The sequence below is a fragment of the Nerophis lumbriciformis genome, linkage group LG13, assembly GCF_033978685.3.
Source record: "Nerophis lumbriciformis linkage group LG13, RoL_Nlum_v2.1, whole genome shotgun sequence".
In the NCBI taxonomy this organism is placed as follows: domain Eukaryota; kingdom Metazoa; phylum Chordata; class Actinopteri; order Syngnathiformes; family Syngnathidae; genus Nerophis; species Nerophis lumbriciformis.
In genome coordinates this window covers 39,744,973-39,769,059 of record NC_084560.2, presented here as the reverse complement: position 1 = coordinate 39,769,059, position 24,087 = coordinate 39,744,973, and the positions used below count along the sequence as shown (strand labels likewise).

General features: G+C 36.7%; 1 protein-coding gene across 3 annotated transcripts in view; it reads left to right on the top strand.

Moving 5' to 3' along the window:
- dgkh (diacylglycerol kinase, eta) overlaps positions 1-24,087 on the top strand; it is a 163,385-nt gene that overhangs the window by 106,168 nt on the left and 33,130 nt on the right. For all 3 annotated transcript variants that reach the window (XM_061970806.2, XM_061970808.2, XM_061970807.2), the window contains 8 exons: positions 1,883-1,985; positions 7,224-7,386; positions 7,475-7,583; positions 11,210-11,431; positions 11,499-11,590; positions 15,714-15,816; positions 15,879-16,215; positions 23,927-24,058. In XM_061970806.2, coding sequence (XP_061826790.2) covers positions 1,883-1,985; positions 7,224-7,386; positions 7,475-7,583; positions 11,210-11,431; positions 11,499-11,590; positions 15,714-15,816; positions 15,879-16,215; positions 23,927-24,058 — 1,261 coding nt within the window. The remainder of the gene's footprint in view (positions 1-1,882; positions 1,986-7,223; positions 7,387-7,474; positions 7,584-11,209; positions 11,432-11,498; positions 11,591-15,713; positions 15,817-15,878; positions 16,216-23,926; positions 24,059-24,087) is intronic.

The following is a 24,087-nucleotide window of genomic DNA, read 5'->3' as shown; positions in this document are numbered from 1 at the left end:
TGCATATTGCTTACACATGTATACACTGTTTAGTATTCACTGGTAACAAACTGGTCCGCATCATTTAAGTTTAACTTAATAAAACATTTTTAAACAATTACAACTCCAATACAACTTAAAGACAGGATAATTCAGTTAATAGTAAAAAGGTTAGTGTTTTTCTTGCCTACCATTGTTCTCTGACTCATTTCATTTCATCAAGTCCCACATTCCACACTACAAAACAATGAAAGTATGTAAAATGCGTGCCGATATGGTATCGGATGAATATCAGTACGGGCAAATACTCAAGGCTCCAATATCGATATGGTATCGCAATGTGAGCCAAAGTTATGCTCATATTTTAATAAACTAGGTTAGCATATTTGCTGAGAAAACAACTAAATGATTCAATTTATAGCTCCCACATTTGTAGCTGACTGACAAATAGCTCGCAGAGCTCCTGGCGGCATTCTAAGACGTGTAGCGAACTTCTTTTTCTTTTTTTTTTTATGCGTTTTGTTGTTTCACAAAGTGCCAGGCTCTTTTACACTGCAAAAAGTCAGTGTTCAAAAACAAGAAAAAAAATACAAAAATGAGGGGTATTTTATTTGAACTAAGCAAAATTATCTGCCAATAGAACAAGAAAATTTGGCTTGTCAAGACTTTTCAAAACAAGTAAAATTAGCTAACCTCAATGAACCCAAAATACCTTAAAATAAGTATATTCTCACTAATAACAAGTGCACTTTTCTTAGTAGAAAAAAAAAGAGACCTTTTTGCTCAATATGTTGAAAAATATTCTTAAATGAAGTAAATGCTAGTGTCATTATCTTGACTTAATGATATGCGCTCGGCATTACATTTCTTAAAACCAGCAAACTTATACTAAAAACTAATTTATTGTTCTTAATGGAAATTCAACAAGGCAACCGCTTGTTACTCTCGGGGTCTCCTAGCTGCTCAGGCAAATCATATGGTCTAAAAATCTATTTTTCCATGGATAACATGACATCATCACGCCAAGTGTGTGCTCTTTCAGTCAATTAGTGCGCATATATACAGCCCGGCCCCCGGCCAAAATTTTTTCTATTGTAATTTTGAAGAATTTATCTGAATGTGCATGAACTATTTCTGTTCAAAATTGTTAGAAATGTCACATGTTAAATGTTTAAATATTAACTGTCAGTTTACTGTACTGTGCCAACTGTACTACTATATGAGTACCTATTTTCTATTGTTTCATTGAAAATAAAACAGCAAAGTCCATTTGGCTGTCATCTGTTTTAATTATGAGACACAATTGTGTCAAAGTCATGATTTTTTTATTTTTCATGCTTGAAGTAAGAAATTATTACTTTAAAAAAGTAGTTTTATACTTGTGAGTGTTGATGACACAGCTTTGCAACAGTTGATATTCTAGTTTCAAGCATGTTTTACTCAATATAGGTCATCAAATCTCAGCAACAAGCTGTAATATCTTACTGAGATCATTTAGGACCAAAACCCTTAAAACAAATAAAACCCTCTAACATAAAATCTGCTTAGTGAGAAGAATTATCTTATCAGACAGAAAATAAGCAAATATCACCCTTATTTGAGATATTTCATCTTACTTGGATTTCAGTTTTTGCAGTGTAGCTACTGGCAAGTCAGAGAAGAAGAAGGATTTTCCTTCAAAATTAGGGACATTTCTGTGCTTTTCTGCTTGGAGATAGAGTTTCAAGCCTTTTTTCAAATACGATCATGCAAAGGTAAAGAAAGTCGCTGCTGTGATTTCGTAGCATCTCCCTGAGGGTAACATGAAGTGTTTTTGCTGCCTTGCTACTTTCTGCACACTCCTGTCAAAATGTTTGCTACTATGGAACAATTTTAGTAATTCATTTGTGTGTGTTCTCACCAGGTGCACACAGCCTGCATGGACTTGTACCCTCGCAAGTGTCCTCTCGGTCAGTGCAAAGTGTCCATCATCCCCCCGACGGCGCTCAACAGCATCGACTCAGACGGTAGGCATAATATTGTGAGAGTCCAGTCCATAGTGGATCTAACATAATAGTGAGAGTCCAGTCCATAGTGGATCCAACATAATAGTGAGAGTCCAGTCCATAGTGGATCTAACATAATAGTGAGAGTCCAGTCCATAGTGGATCTAACATAATAGTGAGAGTCCAGTCCATAGTGGATCTAACATAATAGTGAGAGTCCAGTCCATAGTGGATCTAACATAATAGTGAGAGTCCAGTCCATAGTGGATCTAACATAATAGTGAGAGTCCAGTTCACAGTGGATCCAACATAATAGTGAGAGTCCAGTCCATAGTGGATCTAACATAATAGTGAGAGTCCAGTTCATAGTGGATCTAACATAATAGTGAGAGTCCAGTCCATAGTGGATCTAACATAATAGTGAGAGTCCAGTCCATAGTGGATCTAACATAATAGTGTGAGAGTCCAGTCCATAGTGGATCTAACATAATAGTGAGAGTCCAGTCCATAGTGGATCCAACATAATAGTGAGAGTCCAGTCCATAGTGGATCTAACATGATATTGTGAGAGTCCAGTCCATAGTGGATCTAACATAATAGTGAGAGTCCAGTCCATAGTGGATCTAACATAATAGTGAGAGTCCAGTCCATAGTGGATCTAACATAATAGTGTGAGAGTCCAGTCCATAGTGGATCTAAGATAATAGTGAGAGTCCAGTCCATATTGGATCTAACATAATAGTGTGAGAGTCCAGTCCATAGTGGATCTAACATAATAGTGAGAGTCCAGTCCATAGTGGATCTAATATAATAGTGAGAGTCCAGTCCATAGTAGATCTAACATAATAGTGTGAGAGTCCAGTCCATAGTGGATCTAACATAATAGTGAGAGCCCAGTCCATAGTGGATCTAACATAATAGTGAGAGTCCAGTCCATAGTGGATCTAACATAATAGTGAGAGTCCAGTTCATAGTGGATCTAACATAATCGTGAGAGTCCAGTCCATAGTGGATCTAACATAATAGTGAGAGTCCAGTCCATAGTGGATCTAACATAATAGTGTGAGAGTCCAGTCCATAGTGGATCTAACATAATAGTGAGAGTCCAGTCCATAGTGGATCTAACATAATAGTGAGAGTCCAGTCCATAGTGGATCCAACATAATAGTGAGAGTCCAGTCCATAGTGGATCTAACATGATATTGTGAGAGTCCAGTCCATAGTGGATCTAACATAATAGTGAGAGTCCAGTCCATAGTGGATCTAACATAATAGTGAGAGTCCAGTCCATAGTGGATCTAACATAATAGTGTGAGAGTCCAGTCCATAGTGGATCTAAGATAATAGTGAGAGTCCAGTCCATATTGGATCTAACATAATAGTGTGAGAGTCCAGTCCATAGTGGATCTAACATAATAGTGAGAGTCCAGTCCATAGTGGATCTAATATAATAGTGAGAGTCCAGTCCATAGTAGATCTAACATAATAGTGTGAGAGTCCAGTCCATAGTGGATCTAACATAATAGTGAGAGCCCAGTCCATAGTGGGGCCAGCAGGGGACCATCCCGAGCGGAGACGGGTCAGCAGCGCAGAGACGTCCCCAACCGGGTCCCAACTCTGGACAGCCAGCACTTCATCCATGGCCACCGGACCATCGAAATGCTGACTCAGCAGTTTGTTCCTTTCTGCATTTATTATGAATATTCTGTGTTGTGCAATGACATGACCAAAGAGAGTTTCCCGCTCTACTTTCTCATGCACTACACATTATTATGAAAGTAAAATGCTATTTCTTCTACCCTTTGGAGAAGCAGTGAGAGGTTTATATGAATGAACGCCTTAGCTGCATTTACAGTATAGTCCAGTTTGCTTAACTGATCCATTCTATTTATCTTTATTGATTATTAAGGAACGTTACTATAAAAATGTGATTGTATGGGACTTCAGAGGGTCTACTGTGTTTCAAAGATGGCGAGTATATACGTACACTCTTTGCATTGAGACCAGGCTAAAAATAGACACACACACCTGACAGCCTAAAAATAGACTTGAGAGTTTTGAATGTTTATTACTTGGGGCGTGAAGGCGTTCCATGTTCTGTTTATACTCTTCAAATCTTTAAATGGCAGCGTCACATTGAATCCACACCATGGCTCTACTCGCCTGCTAAGCCCCCCGTGCGCCCCCGATGCAAGCTATGGGGGGAGTCTCGGGGGATTGCTTGTAATTGGCTGACGGGGAAGACGGCGGCACGTGCCTCAGCATCGTGACTACTTGCACGACCCTCTCTCTCTCTCCTCCCCGCCCACCCTCGCTACATACGTCCTAGTGAAGGATGCTAACATAACATCAGTGCAATGTGTCATTTCCATGCATTAGTAATGGTCCTGTGTCCTATTTGCATGCATTCATGGTCTTATTCTGTGCAGACAGGGTGTCTTTTCTGGCGATTAGCACTTTTTTCGGTAATACGTACGCAGCTCCGTATAAATTACGCCCATTCTTTGTTGTTTGTTGTTTTTATGCATTCTTGCCTTTTGACTTTGAATTTTAACTCAATGTTTATTACTTATTGAAATGAATACCATTTTAACCAGGAATCAGTTGTTAATGGAAAAAAGGTATATATGATTATTAAAAAAAATACTACAAAATAAATAATATTTAACATTTTTTAAATGTGATTTATCATATATTATTTGATTTATTTATTTTTTTAAATCAGGTTCATCACATTTCTGATTTTAGATTGGTCATGATTACCGCATTTTTCGGAGTATAAGTCGCTCCGGAGTATAAGTCGAACCGGCCGAAAATGCATAATAAAGAAGGAAAAAAACATATAAGTCGCACTGGAGTATAACTCGCATTTTTGGGGGAAATGTATTTGATAAAAGCCAACACCAAGAATAGACATTTGAAAGGCAATTTAAAATAAATAAAGAATAGTGAACAACAGGCTGAATAAGTGTACGTTATATGAGGCATAAATAACCAACTGGTATGTTAACGTAACATATTATGGTAAGAGTCATTCAAATAACTATAACATATAGAACATGCTATACGTTTACCAAACAATCTGTCACTCCTAATCACTAAATCCCATGAAATCTTATACGTCTAGTCTCTTACGAGAATGAGATAAATAATATTATAATGTGTTAATCATTTCACACATAAGTCGCTCCTGAGTATAAGTCGCACCCCCGGCCAAACTATGAAAAAAACTGCGACTTATAGTCCGAAAAATACAGTATATATGATTTTTTTTTTAAAATACTACAAAATAAATAATATTAAACATTTTTAAATGTGATTTATCATATATTATTTGATTTTTATTTTTTTTAATCAGGTTAATCACATTTCTGGTTTTAGATTGGTCATGATTAATCACTGGTTATTACTCGCCTGCATCATTTAAATCAACTTTAAAAAAGACCTTAACATTTGGACACAAATGTCATTTTATTATCAGAATGTCACACAGGAACATTTTTTTTAAATGTTGAAATTAAATGCACGTCATTTATTTGCTCAAAAGTTTATACTTAGTTCAGTTTTAGTGTATTTGGGGCGGTATAGCTCGGTTGGTAGAGCGGCCGTGCCAGCAACTTGAGGGTTGCAGGTTCGATCCCCGCTTCCGCCATCCTAGTCACTGCCGTTGTGTCCTTGGGCAAGACACGTTACCCACCTGCTCCCAGTGCCACCCACACTGGTTTAAATGTAACTTAGGTATTGGGTTTTCACTATGTAAAGTGCTTTGAGTCACTAGAGAAAAGCGCTATATAAATATAATTCACTTCACTTCACATTTCAAACATGCACACAATACAATGTAATTCATCACATATTTTCTAGTTGTTTCATTACAGCACGTCCGAAAAAGAGTAGGAAGAAGCTGAGCTTATTTAATCCTACCCCTTTTTCATACCATAGCAATTTTATCTTTGTCTCAATAAAAAAAACAAAAGTCCCGTAACGAGCATCCATCCATCCTTTTTTACCGCTTCTCCTATGTACGCTCAAAATAAATTGTGATAAATCGGCGTGTATTCACGATTAATGCAATATTTTTTTTCTGATCACTCATATGAGCTAAGCCGTTATTTTTGACAACTCTAATATTTATATAACAATTATCTACTATAAAACATATTAAGTCAGTGAAGTTTTAGTTATATACTCGGCACTTTTCACAGAGAGTGCTCACAAAGTGCTTCACATGGTTAAAATACAATATGATATAATAATAATTAGAGATGTCCGATAATATCGGGCTGCCGATATTATCGGCCGATAAATGCTTTAAAATCTAATATCGGACATGATCGGTATTGGTTTCAAAAAGTAAAATTTATGTCTATATATCTATGGCTTTTCACACACACAAGTGAATGCAAGCATACTTGGTCATCAGCCATACAGGTCACACTGAGGGTGGCCGTATAAACAACTTTAACACTGTTACAAGTATGCGCCACACTGTGAACCCACACCAAACACATTTCGGGAGAACATCCACACCGTAACACAACATAAACACAACAGTACAAATACCCAGAACCCCTTGCAGCACTAACTCTTCCCGGACGCTACAATATACACCACCCGCTACTCCCCCAACCCCGCCCACCTCAACCTCCTCATGCTCTCACAGGGAGAGCATGTCCCAAATTCCAAGCTGCTGTTTTGAGGCATGTTAAAAAAAAATAATGCACTTTGTGACTTCAATAATAAATATGGCAGTGCCATGTTGGCATTTTTTTCCATAACTTGAGTTGATTTATTTTGGAAAACCTTGTTGCATTGTTTAATGCATCCAGCGGGGCATCACAACAAAATTAGGCATAATAATGTGTTCATTCCATGACTGTATATATCGGTTGATATCGGAATCGGTAATTAAGAGTTGGACAATATCGGAATATTGGATATCGGCAAAAAAGCCATTATCGGACATCTCTAATAATAATGTAAAATACAGGCCTTGCCCCTAATTATGACTGCATCACTAATTAACACCTGATACTCTCTGCAGTTGTAATATTACGCAATGTTTTATTTAATAGATACTATAACGAGTTAACAAGCAAATATGATTAGAATATATAATACAAATATTTGTAAAAAAAATAAATAAAATAAATAATAATTTGTTTAAGTCTCCAAAATGTATATGTGTAATAATAATTGTAATAATATGGCAATTATGTAATAACTGATGGGGTTTTTTTCTACCGTTTTTCCTGCCAGGCTTCTGGAAGGCCACCTGCCCCCCGTCCTGTGCCAGTCCCCTCCTGGTCTTCGTCAACTCCAAAAGCGGCGACAACCAAGGAGTGAAGTTCCTGCGGCGCTTCAAGCAGCTGCTCAACCCGGCGCAAGTTTTCGACCTGGTCAATGGCGGCCCGCACCTTGGGTAGATAGTCGTATTATCTCTGCACGTCACTCACCGAGGCAATAGTAACCATGGCAACGTGTGTGTGTGTGTGTGTGTGTGTTGTCAGTCTGCGCCTGTTCCAGAAGTTTGACAACTTCCGAATCCTCGTGTGTGGCGGGGATGGCAGCGTAGGCTGGGTGCTCTCAGAGATCGACAAACTCAACCTACACAAGCAGGTAAGGAAATAACACGGGGAAAAAAATCATTGGCTTATGACAGGAGTGCTTAGCTGTTTTAAGAACTTACTACACTATAACTCTAGTCAAAGATCCTCTATATTATGTGAAAGAAGGACAAGCTGGATTGCAAAAACACGAGTCAAAGATCGTCTACATGACAGGAGCACTGTTTTTAAGGACCTACTGCCAAAATGTCAAGTCAAAGAGCCTCTAAATGACAAAGAGCCCTTGCTGTGTTTAAGGACCTGCTGCAATAACCCGAGTCAAAGATCCTCTAAATGACAGAACCGCCCTGCTATTTTTAAGAGCATGGAAAACGTGAGGCCAAGATCCGCGAATGACAGAAGCGTGCTTTTGTTTTTAAGGATCTACTGCAAAATTGTTAATCAAAGATCCTCTAAATTATTTTTTTAAGGACCTACTGCAATAATTCTACTCAAAGATCCTCTATGCGAAAGGAGTACGCTACTATTTTTAACCTCTTAAGGCCCAAGCTGTTTGTTTACATGCTTTTTTTATTTCTCTTTGCTATTTGGGCTTATTGGACCCTAATTAGAATAAAAACTAAGAATCATCTTTTGATATGATGTACTTAGTCCACAAGTAACAAACATGTACTTCATGTTTAGTGAATTCTTATTTTTCCAAATTCCATTGTATGTTAAACTCTTCTGACACCACCAGATGGCAGTATAAGTGTCCACATAAGCGGCCATAAGACCCCAATTCAGTAGTGTACACAATTTTGGAAATCAGAGCTAAAAGGTGCTGTCCACGCATGTGGCCACTAAGCCTTTAGAGTTAAGGACAAACTGGAATGCAAAAACGCGAGTCAAAGATCTTCTACATAACAGGAGCGCTCCTTTTGTTTTTAAGGACCTACTGGGAAAATGTCAGTCAAATATCCTCTAAATGACAGGAGCGCTCTGCTGTTTATAAGGACAAACTGTAAGAACATGAATAATGTGAGTCAAAGATCCTCTAATGACAGGAGCGCTTGTCTGATTTAAGGACCTACTGCAAAATGCTTGTCAAAGATCCTCAATGTAACAGAAGCGCTGTGCTGTTTTTAAAGCTGACTGAAAAAATGCCAGTCAAAGATCCTCTATATGACAGGAGCGCTCTGTTGTTTTTAAGAACGTACTGTAAGACCATTGAAAACGTGAGTCAAAGATCATCTAATAACAGGAGCTCTCTTCTGTTTTTAGGAACCTACTGCAAAAATCTTAATGAAATATCCTCTAAATGTCAGGAGCGCTTTTGTAAGGCCCTTCGGCAATAACTCTAGTCAGAGATCCTCTAACTGTTTTAAGGACTTATTACAATAACTTGAGTCAAAGATCCTCTACGTGAGGAGTGCTCTGTTGTTTTTAGGACTTATTTCAATTACTCCAGTCAAAGATCCTCTAGATGAGAGGACTGCTCTGTTGTTTTTAAGGCTGACTGCAACAATGCCAGTCAAAGATCCTCTATATAACAGGAGCGCTTGCCTTTTATAAGGCTCTTCGGCAATAACTCCAGTCAGAGATCCTCTATATGAAAGGAGTGCTCAGCTGTTTTTAAAGACTTATTACAATAACTTGAGTCAAAGATCCTCTATATGAGAGGACTGCTCTGTTGTTTTTAAGGCTGACTGCAACAATGCCAGTCAAAGATCCTCTATATGACAGGAGCGCTTGCTTTTTATAAGGCTCTTCAGCAATAACTCCAGTCAGAGATCCTCTATATGAGAGGAGTGCTCAGCTGTTTTAAAGACTTATTACAATAACTTGAGTCAAAGATCCTCTATATGAGAGTAGTGCTTAGTTGTTTTTAAGGACTTATTACGATAACTCTTCGTCAAAGATCCTCTATATGAGAGGAGTGTTCTGTTGTTTTTAATGACTTATTACAATAACTCTAGACAAAGATCCTCTATATGAGAGCAGTGCTCTGATGTTTTTAAGGACTTATTACAATAACTCTTGTCAAAGATCCTCTATGAGAGGAGTGCTATGTTGTTTTAAAGTACTTATTACAATACCTCTGCTCAAAGATCCTCTATATGAGAGCAGTGCTCTGATGTTTTTAAGGACGTATTACAATAACTCTTGTCAAAGATCTTCTATGAGAGGAGTGCTCTGTTGTTTTTAAGTACTTATTACAATACCTCTGCTCAAAGATCCTCTATATGAGAGGAGTGCTCTGATGTTTTTAAGGACTTATTACAATAACTCTGCTCAAAGATCCTCTATGAGAGGAGTGCTCTGTTGTTTTTAAGTACTTATTACAGAACCTCTGCTCAAAGATCCTCTATATGAGAGGAGTGCTCTGATGCTTTTAATGATTTATTACAATAATTCCAGTCAAATATCCTCTATATGGAAGTAGTGCTATGTTGTTGTTTTTTAGGGACTTATTACAACTTATTACAATTACTCCAGTCAAAGATCCTCTATATGAGAGGAGTGCTCTGATGTTTTTAATGATTTATTACAATAACTCCAGTCAAAGATCCTCTATGTTTTTAAGGACTTATTACAATAACTCCAGTCAAAGATCCTCTAGAGAGGAATGCTCTGTTGTTTTTAATGACTTGTTACAATAAGTCCAGTCAAAGATCCTCTATATGAGAGGAGAGGAGTGCTCTGATGTTTTTAATGATTTATTACAATAACTCCAGTCAAAGATCCTCTATATGAGAGGAGTGCTCTGATGTTTTTAATGATTTATTACAATAACTCCAGTCAAAGATCCTCTATATGAGAGGAGTGCTCTGATGTTTTTAAGGACTTATTACAATAACTCCAGTCAAAGATCCTCTATGTGGAAGGAATGCTCTGTTGTTTTTAAGGACTTATTACAATAACTCCAGTCAAAGATCCTCTATGTGGAAGGAATGCTCTGTTGTTTTTAAGGACTTATTACAATAACTCCAGTCAAAGATCCTCTATATGAGAGAATTGCTCTGTTGTTTTTAATGACTTGTTACAATAAGTCCAGTCAAAGATCCTCTATATGAGAGGAGTGCTCTGATGTTTTTAATGATTTATTACAATAACTCCAGTCAAAGATCCTTTATATGAAAGTAGTGCTATGTTGTTGTTTTTTATGGACTTATTACAACTTATTACAATTACTCCAGTCAAAGATCCTCTATATGAGAGGAGTGCTCTGATGTTTTTAATGATTTATTATAATAACTCCAGTCAAAGATCCTTTATATGAAAGTAGTGCTATGTTGTTGTTTTTTATGGACTTATTACAACTTATTACAATTACTCCAGTCAAAGATCCTATATGAGAGGAGTGCTCTGATGTTTTTAATGATTTATTACAATAACTCCAGTCAAAGATCCTCTATATGAGAGGAGTGCTATGTTGTTTTTAAGGACTTATTACAATAACTCCAGTCAAAGATCCTCTATGTGGAAGGAATGCTCTATTGTTTTTAAGGACTTATTACAATAACTCCAGTCAAAGATCGTCTATATGAGAGGAGTGCTATGTTGTTTTTAAGGACTTATTACAATAAGTACAGTCAAAGATCCTCTATATGAGAGGAATGCTCTGTTGTTTTGAATGACTTGTTACAATAAGTCCAGTCAAAGATCCTCTATCTGAGTGTTTACAATGCCTGGCAGTGCCAGCTGGGGGTGCTGCCGCTGGGCACGGGTAACGACCTGGCGCGCGTGCTCGGCTGGGGCCCGTCGTGCGACGACGACACGCAGCTGCCGCAGATCCTGGAGAAGCTGGAGCGGGCCAGCACCAAGATGTTGGACCGCTGGAGCATCATGACCTACGAGATCAAAGTGCCGCCCAAGCACAGCTGCCCCGCCACGCCCGAGGGCGCCGACGGCTGCCAGGTAGGATGGCGCTCAGGACGCCGTGACGGCGCCGCTCCTCTAACAAACTTCTGTGTCGTGCTTTTAGTTTCCTATTTCCGCTTACGAAGACTCCGTGGCGGCTCATCTCACAAAGATCCTCAACTCCGAGCAGCACTCTGTGGTCATCTCCTCCGCCAAGTGAGTGTCGGCCTTTAAGCGCACGTCTTAACAAGTGCTCTCGTCTCCGTACACTCTGCCACTAGAAAGTGTACTTTAAAAACACTCTGCCACTAAAAAGTGTACTTTAAAAACACTCTGCCACTAGAAAGTGTACTTTAAAAACACTCTGCCACTAGAAAGTGTACTTTAAAAACACTCGGCCACTAAAAAGTGTACTTTAAAAACACTCTGCCACTAAAAAGTGTACTTTAAAAACACTCTGCCACTAAAAAGTGTACTTTAAAAACACTCGGCCACTAAAAAGTGTACTTTAAAAACACTCTGCCACTAAAAAGTGTACTTTAAAAACACTCGGCCACTAAAAAGTGTACTTTAAAAACACTCTGCCACTAAAAAGTGTACTTTAAAAACACTGCCACTAAAAGTGTACTTTAAAAATCACTCTGCCACTAAAAATTGTACTTTAAAAACACTCGGCCACTAAAAAGTGTACTTTAAAAACACTCGGCCACTAAAAAGCATACTTTAAAAACACTCTGCCACTAATAAGAGTACTTTAAAAACACTCTGCCACTAAAAAGTGTACTTTAAAAACACTCTGCCACTAAAAAGTGTACTGTAAAAACACTATGCCACTAAAAAGTGTACTTTAAAAACACTCTGCCACTAAAAAGTGTACTTTAAAAACACTCTGCCACTAAAAAGTGTACTTTAAAAACACTCTGCCACTAAAAAGTGTACTTTAAAAACATTCTGCCACTAAAAAGTGTACTTTAAAAACACTGCCACTAATAAGTGTACTTTAGAAAACTGCCACTAAAAAGTGTACTTTAAAAATACTCTGCCACTAATAAGTGTACTTTAAAAACACTCTGCCACTAATAAGTGTACTTTAAAAAACACTGCCACTAAAAAGTGTACTTTAAAAAACACTGCCACTAAAAAGTGTACTTTAAAAAACTCTGCCACTAAAAAGTGTACTTTAAAAACACTCTGCCACTAAAAAGTGTACTTTAAAAACACTCTGCCACTAATAAGTGTACTTTAAAAACACTCTGCCACTAAAAAGTGTACTTTAAAAACACTCGGCCACTAAAAAGTGTACTTTAAAAACACTCTGCCACTAAAAAGTGTACTTTAAAAACACTCTGCCACTAAAAAGTGTACTTTAAAAACACTCTGCCACTAAAAAGTGTACTTTAAAAACATTCTGCCACTAAAAAGTGTACTTTAAAAACACTGCCACTAATAAGTGTACTTTAGAAAACTGCCACTAAAAAGTGTACTTTAAAAATACTCTGCCACTAATAAGTGTACTTTAAAAACACTCTGCCACTAATAAGTGTACTTTAAAAAACACTGCCACTAAAAAGTGTACTTTAAAAAACACTGCCACTAAAAAGTGTACTTTAAAAAACTCTGCCACTAAAAAGTGTACTTTAAAAACACTCTGCCACTAAAAAGTGTACTTTAAAAACACTCTGCCACTAATAAGTGTACTTTAAAAACACTCGGCCACTAAAAAGTGTACTTTAAAAACACTCGGCCACTAAAAAGTGTACTTTAAAAACACTCTGCCACTAAAAAGTGTACTTTAAAAACACTCTGCCACTAAAAAGTGTACTTTAAAAACACTCGGCCACTAAAAAGTGTACTTTAAAAACACTCTGCCACTAAAAAGTGTACTTTAAAAACACTCGGCCACTAAAAAGTGTACTTTAAAAACACTCGGCCACTAAAAAGTGTACTTTAAAAACACTCTGCCACTAAAAAGTGTACTTTAAAAACACTCTGCCACTAAAAAGTGTACTTTGTGTTTGAATGACAAACAAGGGGGCGACACAAAGTCACTGCTCTGTATTGCATATAAACTACTCCTATAATAAACGTGCCAAAACTACACACTGTAAGTATCCATGGCTTATGATACTGACTGCTCCTTTTTAATGTACATTAAATATTGTACATTCATTATAAATTAAATTATACTTGTGATTTTTTATTTTTTACCTTTCTGTTTACATCTGTACAGCACTTTGGGGCAGGCGTCTGTTTTAGAAATGTGCCATATAAATAAATCCCTCTTGACTTTGACATTTTTATACTTTTAATTAGGGATGTCCGATAATATCGGACTGCCGATATTATTGGCCGATAAATGCTTTAAAATGTAATGTCGGAAATGATCGGTATCGGTTTCAAAAAGTAAAATTTATGACTTTTTAAAACGCCGCTGTGTACACGGACGTAGGGAGAAGTACAGAGCGTCAATAAACCTTAAAGGCACTGCCTTTGCGTGCCGGCCCAGTCACATAATATCTACGACTTTTTACACACACATAAGTGAATGCAACGCATACTTGATCAACAGCCATACAGGTCACACTGAGGGTGGCCGTACAAACAACTTTAACACTGTTACAAATATGCGCCACACTGTGAACCCACACCAAACAAGAATGACAAACACATTCCGGGAGAACATCCGCACCGTAACACAACATAAACACAACAGAACAAATACCCAGAACCCCTTGCAGCACTAACTCTTCCGGGACGCTACAATATACACCCCCCCGCTACAAACCCCGCCCACCTCAATCTCCTCATGCATGTCCCAAATTCCAAGCTGCTGTTTTGAGGCATGTTAAAAAAATAATGCACTTTGTGACTTCAATAATAATTAAAGCTGCAAGCAGCATTGGTCGGGCCCGCGTATTTGGCAGGTGCTAGTCCTAAGTGTCCCAATACTTTTGTTCAGTTTTCATCATAAGTGTCCCAATACTTTTGTCTACTTTTAGTCCGAATTGTCCCAATACTTTTGTGTAGTGTACCTAGCTTGTCTGCATTGTGTGGGCACGCTGGTGCTTCCTGCTTTTAAGCAGCCTTCTTGACAAAACAGCAGCATCAGCGCAGCGGCTCTTTGAAGGGTCATAAAATCAAAACCGGAGCCGGTATTAAAACTCTTTCGATAACTTTTAATCACAAGGGTCTAATCTCTCTCCTGTGTTAGTTTGAAGCCGAAACGACAAACGCGCTCAGAGGAGATAATGTTTGAAGGAATGTGACCGGTTTTTACAAAAAATTTGATTTGAAGGGGGAATAGCAAACTTCCTGTTCGATTTTTGCTGGGGGGTTGTCAATTTATGAAATGTAGGTCTAAGTGAGACCTACATAGAGGTTTTTGTTTCATGTCTCTCCGACCTTCCCAGGGAGAGTTACAGGCAGTTTTGTAATTTTTTTCATCCGAGGAGCAGTTTTATGTGCGTTTTATTCAAAAATTGCTGTAGAGCGCAATTTTAAAATTTGGGGTTAGGTTTTTTTATTAGATCACAATTTTTGCCAGTCCTGATGTGTGCGTTCAGTTTGGTGAGTTTTGAAGCATGTTAAGGGGGTCAAATTACAGCTCAAAGAGGCAAAAGTGACTGTTTTTAGTACTTTTTTGTCTTGAAGGGGGAATTGCCAACTTCCTGTTGATTTTAGCCCGAGAATGTACCATTATGAAAGTTAGGTCTGAGTCAGACCTACATAGAGGATTTTGTTTCATGTCTTTCCGACCTTCCTGGTGGGAGTTACAGGCAGTCTAGTTTTTTTTTTCCTAGGGGGCGCTAGAGCGCAATTTAGATTTTTGCGTTTTTTTTTTTTTTATTAAAAGACAATTTTCGCAGGTCCTGATGTGTGGGTCAAATATGGTGAGTTTTGAAGCATGTTAAGTGGGTCAAATTAGTGCTCAAAGAGGCGGCGGAAGAAAAAGAATAAAGAATAAAACCTTACAAATTCAATAGGTCCTTATGTCCCATTGCATAAGGACTCCCTCTGGGAGTCCTTATGCAATGGGCCATGCGGGCCCTAAATATGACAGTGCCATGTTGGCATTTTTTTCCATAACTTGAGTTGATTTATTTTGGAAAACCTTGTTACATTGTTTAATGCATCCAGCGGGGCATCACAACAAAATTAGGCATAATAACGTGTTAATTCCAGGACTGTATATATCGATATCGGTTGATATCGGAATCGGTAATTAAGAGTTGGACAATATCGGATATCGGCAAAAAAGCCATTATCGGACATCTCTACTTTTAATAATCTTTATTTGCAGTGTTTTCATGCATTTGTTCCTGTTTTGTCCCCGTGTGAGGATCCTGTGTGAAACGGTGAAGGATTTTGTGGCCAAAGTGGGGAAAGCCTACGAGAAAAGCACGGAGAACACGGAGGAGGAGTGTGACAGCATGTCTCTCAAGGTGCGTGTACCTAATGTTGTGGCCTGGGGGCCCGCGTGTTGACACCCTGTCGTCCCCTGCAGTGTGCCGTCCTCAACGAGAAACTGGACTCCCTCCTGCACACCCTCAACACGGAGTGCCGGGTCCTGCTTCCCCTGCCCCACTCCACTCCGCCCATCGTGGAGGCGGAGCAGGAGGAAGAGGAGGAGGCGGCAGACGGCGAGGGCGAGGAGGCCGCCAGCGAGGAGAGCCTGACGGAACTGAAGGAGAAGCTGGAGGCGGAGGAGACGGAGAAAGGGAACGGTAGCGGCGGTGAAGACGGCGGCGCCTTTGCCGTCTTCAGGAGTCGGGAGCACTTGATGCTGAGGGCCAACAGTCTGAAGAAAGCGGTGCGGCAGATCATAGAGCAGGCCGAGAGAGGTGAACATCACTTCATCACACCACACTCTAGTACTGCACCTTTGGGAGATTCATTCATTCACCCTAAATGAAGTCATTTTACGAAACATCTACATTCTGTGAAACTTAATCTTTCTGTTTCAAGTCCACTTATTTCTATTATGTAATGTGGCAGTTGTCATTAATAACTGGCGGGAGAAGTCATTACATTCATTATACAGCATGTGCCAGTAAAATGTTATTTTATAGATTATTTTGAATCTTTCAATGTATTTTTTTATCATGGAGATGTGATGATTGTCATTAATACCGTATTTTTCGGACTATAAGTCGCAGTTTTTTTTCATAGTTTGGCCGGGCTCCAGTGCGACTTATATATGTTGTTTTCCTTCTTTATTATGCATTTTCGGCAGGTGCGACTTATACTCCGAAAAATACGGTAATTGGGATAGGAAATATTTCATTAGTTATATGACACATTTACATTGTGTGGGAGCAAGTGTGTCCCGTAGTTTTGATATTCTGCAATATTTGGAGTCTTATTTATTTGGAGGTTATCATTAATAACTGGTGGGAGAAGCCATCACATTCATGATATGATACAGCTATGTCGCTCATTTTATTTGCATTTGCTAGTGAAATTTTATTTTATGGATTATTTTGAATTTTTCAATGTTTTTTTTTTTATTATGGAAGGTGATGATTATCATTAATAACTTGATGGAGGGAGATTGCAATAATTTTACGAGTTGTGTGGGACCTTATTTAGAATCTTTCTGTTTATTTCTATAATGCAAAGCTATAATGAATAACTGGGAGGAGGAGGGATTGCATTAACTATATGACACTTCTATGTTGTGTGGGAGCAAATGTGTCCTGCCGGTTTTGATGTTGTAGATTATTTTAGTCTGCTTATTTCTATTATGTAATGTGGCAGTTGTCATTAATAACTGGCGGGAGAAGTCATCACATTCATTATTTGATACAGCTATGTTGGCCATTTGCATGTGCTCGTAAAATGTTATTTTATGGATTCATTTGAATTTTTCAATGTATTTTTTAATCATGGTAATGTGATGATTATCATTAATAATTGGGGGAGGAAAGAATGCATTAGTTATATGACCCATTTACATTGTGTGGGAGCAAGTGTGTCCCCTAGTTTTAATATTGTGGAATATTTTGAGTCCTATTTATTTCTAATATGTAATTTGGCGGTTATCATTAATAACTGACGGGAGGAGCCATCACATTCATGATATGATACAGCTATGTCAGTCATTCACATGTGCTCGTGAAATTTTATTTTACGGATTATTTTGAATCTTTCAATGTTTTTTTTTAATAATGGAAGGTGATGATTATCATTACTAACTGGATGGAAGGAAATTGCATTAATTTTATGAGTTGTGTGGGACCTTATTTTGAATATTTCTGTTTATTTCTATAATGCAAAGCTATAATGTATAACTTGGAGGAGGAGGGATTGCATTAACTATATGACACTTCTATGTTGTGTGGGAGAAAGGTTGTCCCGTAGGTTTTGATGTTGTAGATTATTTCAAGTCAATTTATTTATATTATGTAATGTGGCAGTTGTCATTAATAACTGGCAGGAGAAGTCAACACATTCATTATATAATGCATATACGTTGGTCATTTGCATGTGCTCGTAAAATGTAATTTTATGGATTATTTTGAATCTTTCGATGTATTTTTTTATCACGGAAATGTGATGATTATCATTAATAATTGGGGTAGGAAAGATTGCATTAGTTATATAACACATTTTACATTGTGTGGGAGCAAGTGTGTCCCGTAGTTTTGATATCGGGGATTATTTTGAGTCGGATTTATTTCTATTATGTAATTTGGAGGTTATCATTAATAACTGGTGGGAGGAGCCATCACATTCATGATATGATACAGCTATGTCGCTCATTTGTATGTGCTAGTGAAATTTTATTATATAGATAGACTCCAGCAACCCCCGCAACCCCAAGAGGGACAAGCGGTAGAAAATGGATGGATAGATGGATTATTATTATCTTTTTTTTAAATTATGGCAGGTGATGATTATCATTAATAACTGAATGGAGGGAGATTGCAATAATTTTACGAGTTGTGTGGGACCTTATTTAGAATATTTCTGTTTATTTCTATAATGCAAAGCTATAATTAATAACTGGGAGGAGGAGGGATTGCATATACTATATGACACTTCTATGTTGTGTGGGAGCAAATATGTCCTGCTGGTTTTGATGTTGTAGATTATTTCAAGTCCACTTATTTCTATTATGTAATGCGGGAGAAGTCATCACATTCATTATTTGATACAGCTATGTTGGTCATTTGCATGTGCTCGTAAAATGTTATTTTATGGATTAATTTGAATTTTTCAATGTATTTTTTAATCATGGTAATGTGATGATTATCATTAATAATTGGGGGAGGAAAGAATGCATTAGTTATATGACCCATTTACATTGTGTGGGAGCAAGTGTGTCTCCTAGTTTTAATATTGTGGAATATTTTGAGTCCTATTTATTTCTAATATGTAATTTGGCGGTTATCACTAATAACTGGTGGGAGGAGCCATCACATTCATGATATGATACATCTATGTCAGTCATTTACATGTGCTCGTGAAATTTTATTTTACGGATTATTTTGAATCTTTCAATGTTTTTTTTTTAATAATGGAAGGTGATGATTATCATTACTAACTGGATGGAAGGAAATTGCATTAATGTTATGAGTTGTGTGGGACCTTATTTAGAATATTTCTGTTTATTTCTATAATGCAAAGCTATAATGTATAACTGGGAGGAGGAAGGATTGCATTAACTATATGACACTTTTATGTTGTGTGGGAGAAAGGTTGTCCCGTAGGTTTTGATGTTGTAGATTATTTCAAGTCAATCTCATTTATATTATGTAATTTGGCAGTTGTCATTAATAACTGGCGGGAGAAGTCAACACATTCATTATTTGATACAGCTATGTTGGTCATTTGCATGTGCTCGTAAAATGTAATTTTATGGATTATTTTGAATCTTTCAATTTATTTTTTAATCATGGAAATGTGATGATTATCATTAATAATTGGGGGAGGAAAGAATGCATTAGTTATATTACACATTTACATTGTGTGGGAGCAAGTGTGTACCGTAGTTTTGATATTGTGGAATATTTTTGAGTCCTATTTATTTCTAATATGTAATTTGGAGGTTATCATTAATAACTGGTGGGAGGAGCCATCACATTCATGATATGATACATCTATGTCGGTCATTTGCATGTGCTAGTGAAATTTTATTTTATGGATTATTTTGAATTTTTCAATGTTTTTTTTTTATTATGGAAGGTGATGATTATCATTAATAACTTGATGGAGGGAGATTGCATTAATGTTATGAGTTGTGTGGGACCTTATTTAGAATCTTTCTGTTTATTTCTATAATGCAAAGCTATAATGAGTAACTGGGAGGAGGAAGGAATGCATATACTATATGACACTTCTATGTTGTGTGGGAGAAAGAAAGTGTGTCTCGTAGGTTTTGATGTTGTAGATTATTTCAAGTCAATTTATTTATATTATGTAATTTGGCAGTTGTCATTAATAACTGGCGGGAAAAGTCGTCACATTCATTATATAATGCATATACGTTGGTCATTTGCATATGCTCGTAAAATGTAATTTTATGGATTATTTTGAATCTTTCGATGTATTTTTTTATCACGGAAATGTGATGATTATCATTAATAATTGGGGTAGGAAAGATTGCATTAGTTATATGACACATTTACATTGTGTGGGAGCAAGTGTGTACCGTAGTTTTGATATCGGGGATTATTTTGAGTCGGATTTATTTCTATTATGTAATTTGGAGGTTATCATTAATAACTGGTGGGAGGAGCCATCACATTCATGATATGATACAGCTGTGTCGCTCATTTGCATGTGCTAGTGAAATTTTATTATATAGATAGACTCCAGCAACCCCAAGAGGGACAAGCAGTAGAAAATGGATGGATAGATGGATTATTTTGAATCTTTCAATCTTTTTTTTAATTATGGCAGGTGATGATTATCATTAATAACTGGATGGAGGGAGATTGCAATAATTTTACGAGTTGTGTGGGACCTTATTTAGAATCTTTCTGTTTATTTCTATAATGCAAAGCTATAATGAATAACTGGGATGAGGAGGGATTGCATATACTATATGACACTTCTATGTTGTGTGGGAGCAAATGTGTCCCGCCGGTTTTGATGTTGTAGATTATTTCAAGTCCACTTATTTCTATTATGTAATGTGGCAGCTGTCATTAATAACTAGCGGGAGAAGTCATCACATTCATTATTTGATACAGCTATGTTGGCCATTTGCATGTGCTCGTAAAATGTTATTTTATGGATTAATTTGAATTTTTCAATGTATTTTTTAATCATGGTAATGTGATGATTATCATTAATAATTGGGGGAGGAAAGAATGCATTAGTTATATGACCCATTTACATTGTGTGGGAGCAAGTGTGTCTCCTAGTTTTAATATTGTGGAATACTTTGAGTCCTATTTATTTCTAATATGTAATTTGGCGGTTATCATTAATAACTGACGGGAGGAGCCATCACATTCATGATATGATACAGCTATGTCAGTCATTTACATGTGCTCGTGAAATTTTATTTTACGGATTATTTTGAATCTTTCAATGTTTTTTTTTTAATAATGGAAGGTGATGATTATCATTGCTAACTGGATGGAAGGAAATTGCATTAATTTTACGAGTTGTGTGGGACCTTATTTAGAATATTTCTGTTTATTTCTATAATGCAAAGCTATAATGTATAACTGGGAGGAGGAGGGATTGCATTAACTATATGACACTTCTATGTTGTGTGGGAGAAAGGTTGTCCCGTAGGTTTTGATGTTGTAGATTATTTCAAGTCAATTTATTTATATTATGTAATGTGGCAGTTGTCATTAATAACTGGCGGGAGAAGTCAACACATTCATTATATAATGCATATACGTTGGTCATTTGCATGTGCTCGTAAAATGTAATTTTATGGATTATTTTGAATCTTTCAATTTATTTTTTAATCATGGAAATGTGATGATTATCATTAAGAATTGGGGGAGGAAAGAATGCATTAGTTATATGACACATTTACATTGTGTGGGAGGAAGTGTGTACCGTAGTTTTGATATTGTGGAATATTTTGAGTCCTATTTATTTCTAATATGTAATTTGGCGGTTATCATTAATAACTGGTGGGAGGAGCCATCACATTCATGATATGATACATCTATGTCGGTCATTTGCATGTGCTAGTGAAATTTTATTTTATGGATTATTTTGAATCTTTCAATGTTTTTTTTTTATTATGGAAGGTGATGATTATCATTAATAACTGGATGGAGGGAGATTGCATTAATGTTATGAGTTGTGTGGGACCTTATTTAGAATCTTTCTGTTTATTTCTATAATGCAAAGCTATAATGTATAACTGGGAGGAGGAGGGATTGCATTAACTATATGACACTTCTATGTTGTGTGGGAGAAAGGTTGTCCCGTAGGTTTTGATGTTGTAGATTATTTCAAGTCAATTTATTTATATTATGTAATTTGGCAGTTGTCATTAATAACTGGCGGGAAAAGTCAACACATTCATTATATAATGCATGTACGTTGGTCATTTGCATGTACTCGTAAAATGTAATTTTATGGATTATTTTGAATCTTTCAATTTATTTTTTAATCATGGAAATGTGATGATTATCATTAAGAATTGGGGGAGGAAAGAATGCATTAGTTATATGACACATTTACATTGTGTGGGAGCAAGTGTGTACCGTAGTTTTGATATCGAGGATTATTTTGAGTCGGATTTATTTCTATTATGTAATTTGGAGGTTATCATTAATAACTGGTGGGAGGAGCCATCACATTCATGATATGATACAGCTATGTCAGTCATTTACATGTGCTCGTGAAATTTTATTTTACAGATTATTTTGAATCTTTCAATGTTTTTTTTTTAATAATGGAAGGTGATGATTATCATTACTAACTGGATGGAAGGAAATTGCATTAATTTTACGAGTTGTGTGGGACCTTATTTAGAATCTTTCTGTTTATTTCTATAATGCAAAGCTATAATGTATAACTGGGAGGAGGAGGGATTGCATTAACTATATGACACTTCTATGTTGTGTGGGAGAAAGGTTGTCCCGTAGGTTTTGATGTTGTAGATTATTTCAAGTCAATTTATTTATATTATGTAATTTGGCAGTTGTCATTAATAACTGGTGGGAGAAGTCAACACATTCATTATATAATGCATATACGTTGGTCATTTGCATGTGCTCGTAAAATGTAATTTTATGGATTATTTTGAATCTTTCAATGTATTTTTTAATCATGGAAATGTGATGATTATCATTAATAATTGGGGGAAGGAAAGAATGCATTAGTTATATGACATTTACATTGTGTGGGAGGAAGTTTTGATATTGTGAAATATTTTGAGTCCTATTTATTTCTAATATGTAATTTGGAGGTTATCATTAATAACTGGTGGGAGGAGCCATCACATTCATGATATGATACAGCTATGTCGCTCATTTGCATGTGCTAGTGAAATTTTATTTTTTGGATTATTTTGAATTTTTCAATGTTTTTTTTTATTATGGAAGGTGATGATTATCATTAATAACTTGATGGAGGGAGATTGTAATAATTTTACGAGTTGTGTGGGACCTTATTTAGAATCTTTCTGTTTATTTCTATAATGCAAAGCTATAATGAATAACTGGGAGGAGGAGGGATTGCATATACTATATGACACTTCTATGTTGTGTGGGAGAAAGAAAGTGTGTCCCGTAGGTTTTGATGTTGTAGATTATTTCAAGTCAATTTATTTATATTATGTAATTTGGCAGTTGTCATTAATAACTGGCGGGAAAAGTCGTCACATTCATTATATAATGCATATACGTTGGTCATTTGCATATGCTCGTAAAATGTAATTTTATGGATTATTTTGAATCTTTCAATGTATTTTTTAATCATGGTAATGTGATGATTATCATTAAAATTTGGAATGCATTAGTTATATGACACATTTACATTGTGTGGGAGGACGTGTGTCCTGTAGTTTTGATATTGAGGAATATTTTGAGTCCTATTTATTTCTAATATGTAATTTGGCGGTTATCATTAATAACTGACGGGAGGAGCCGTCACATTCATGATATGATACACCTATGTCGGTCATTTGCATATGCTAGTGACATTTTATTTTATGGATTATTTTGAATCTTTCAATGTTTTTTTAAATAATGGAAGGTGATGATTATCATTAATAACTGGATGGAGGGAGATTGCATACATTTTACGAGTTGTGTGGGACCTTATTTAGAATCTTTGTTTATTTCTATAATGCAAATGACATTTCTATGTTGTGGGGGAGAAAGAAAGAAAGTGTGTCCCGTAGGTTTTGATGTTGTAGATTATTTCAAGTTTACTTATTTCTATTATGTAATGTGGCAGTTGTCATGAATAACTGGCGGGAGAAGTCGTCACATTCATTATACTATGTGGTATGTTAACACCTACAAATACTGCATTTTAATACTTGGCACCATCTTAGAAGTATACTAACTTGTCGGATGTCACTGGCGCAGTGGCTGTTAAAAAGTCCACTTTTCGTCTTCCCAGTGGTGGACGAGCAGAACACCAACATGGACGACGGCGAGCTGCCGTCGCCGCTGGAGTTCCGCAAGGACAGCGAGGAGGAGAACCGGGACAGCGAGAAGGACGAGGACACCAAGGAGCTGGAGGCTGCCCCGCGTACGTTGGGACAAAAACATTTCCTGGTA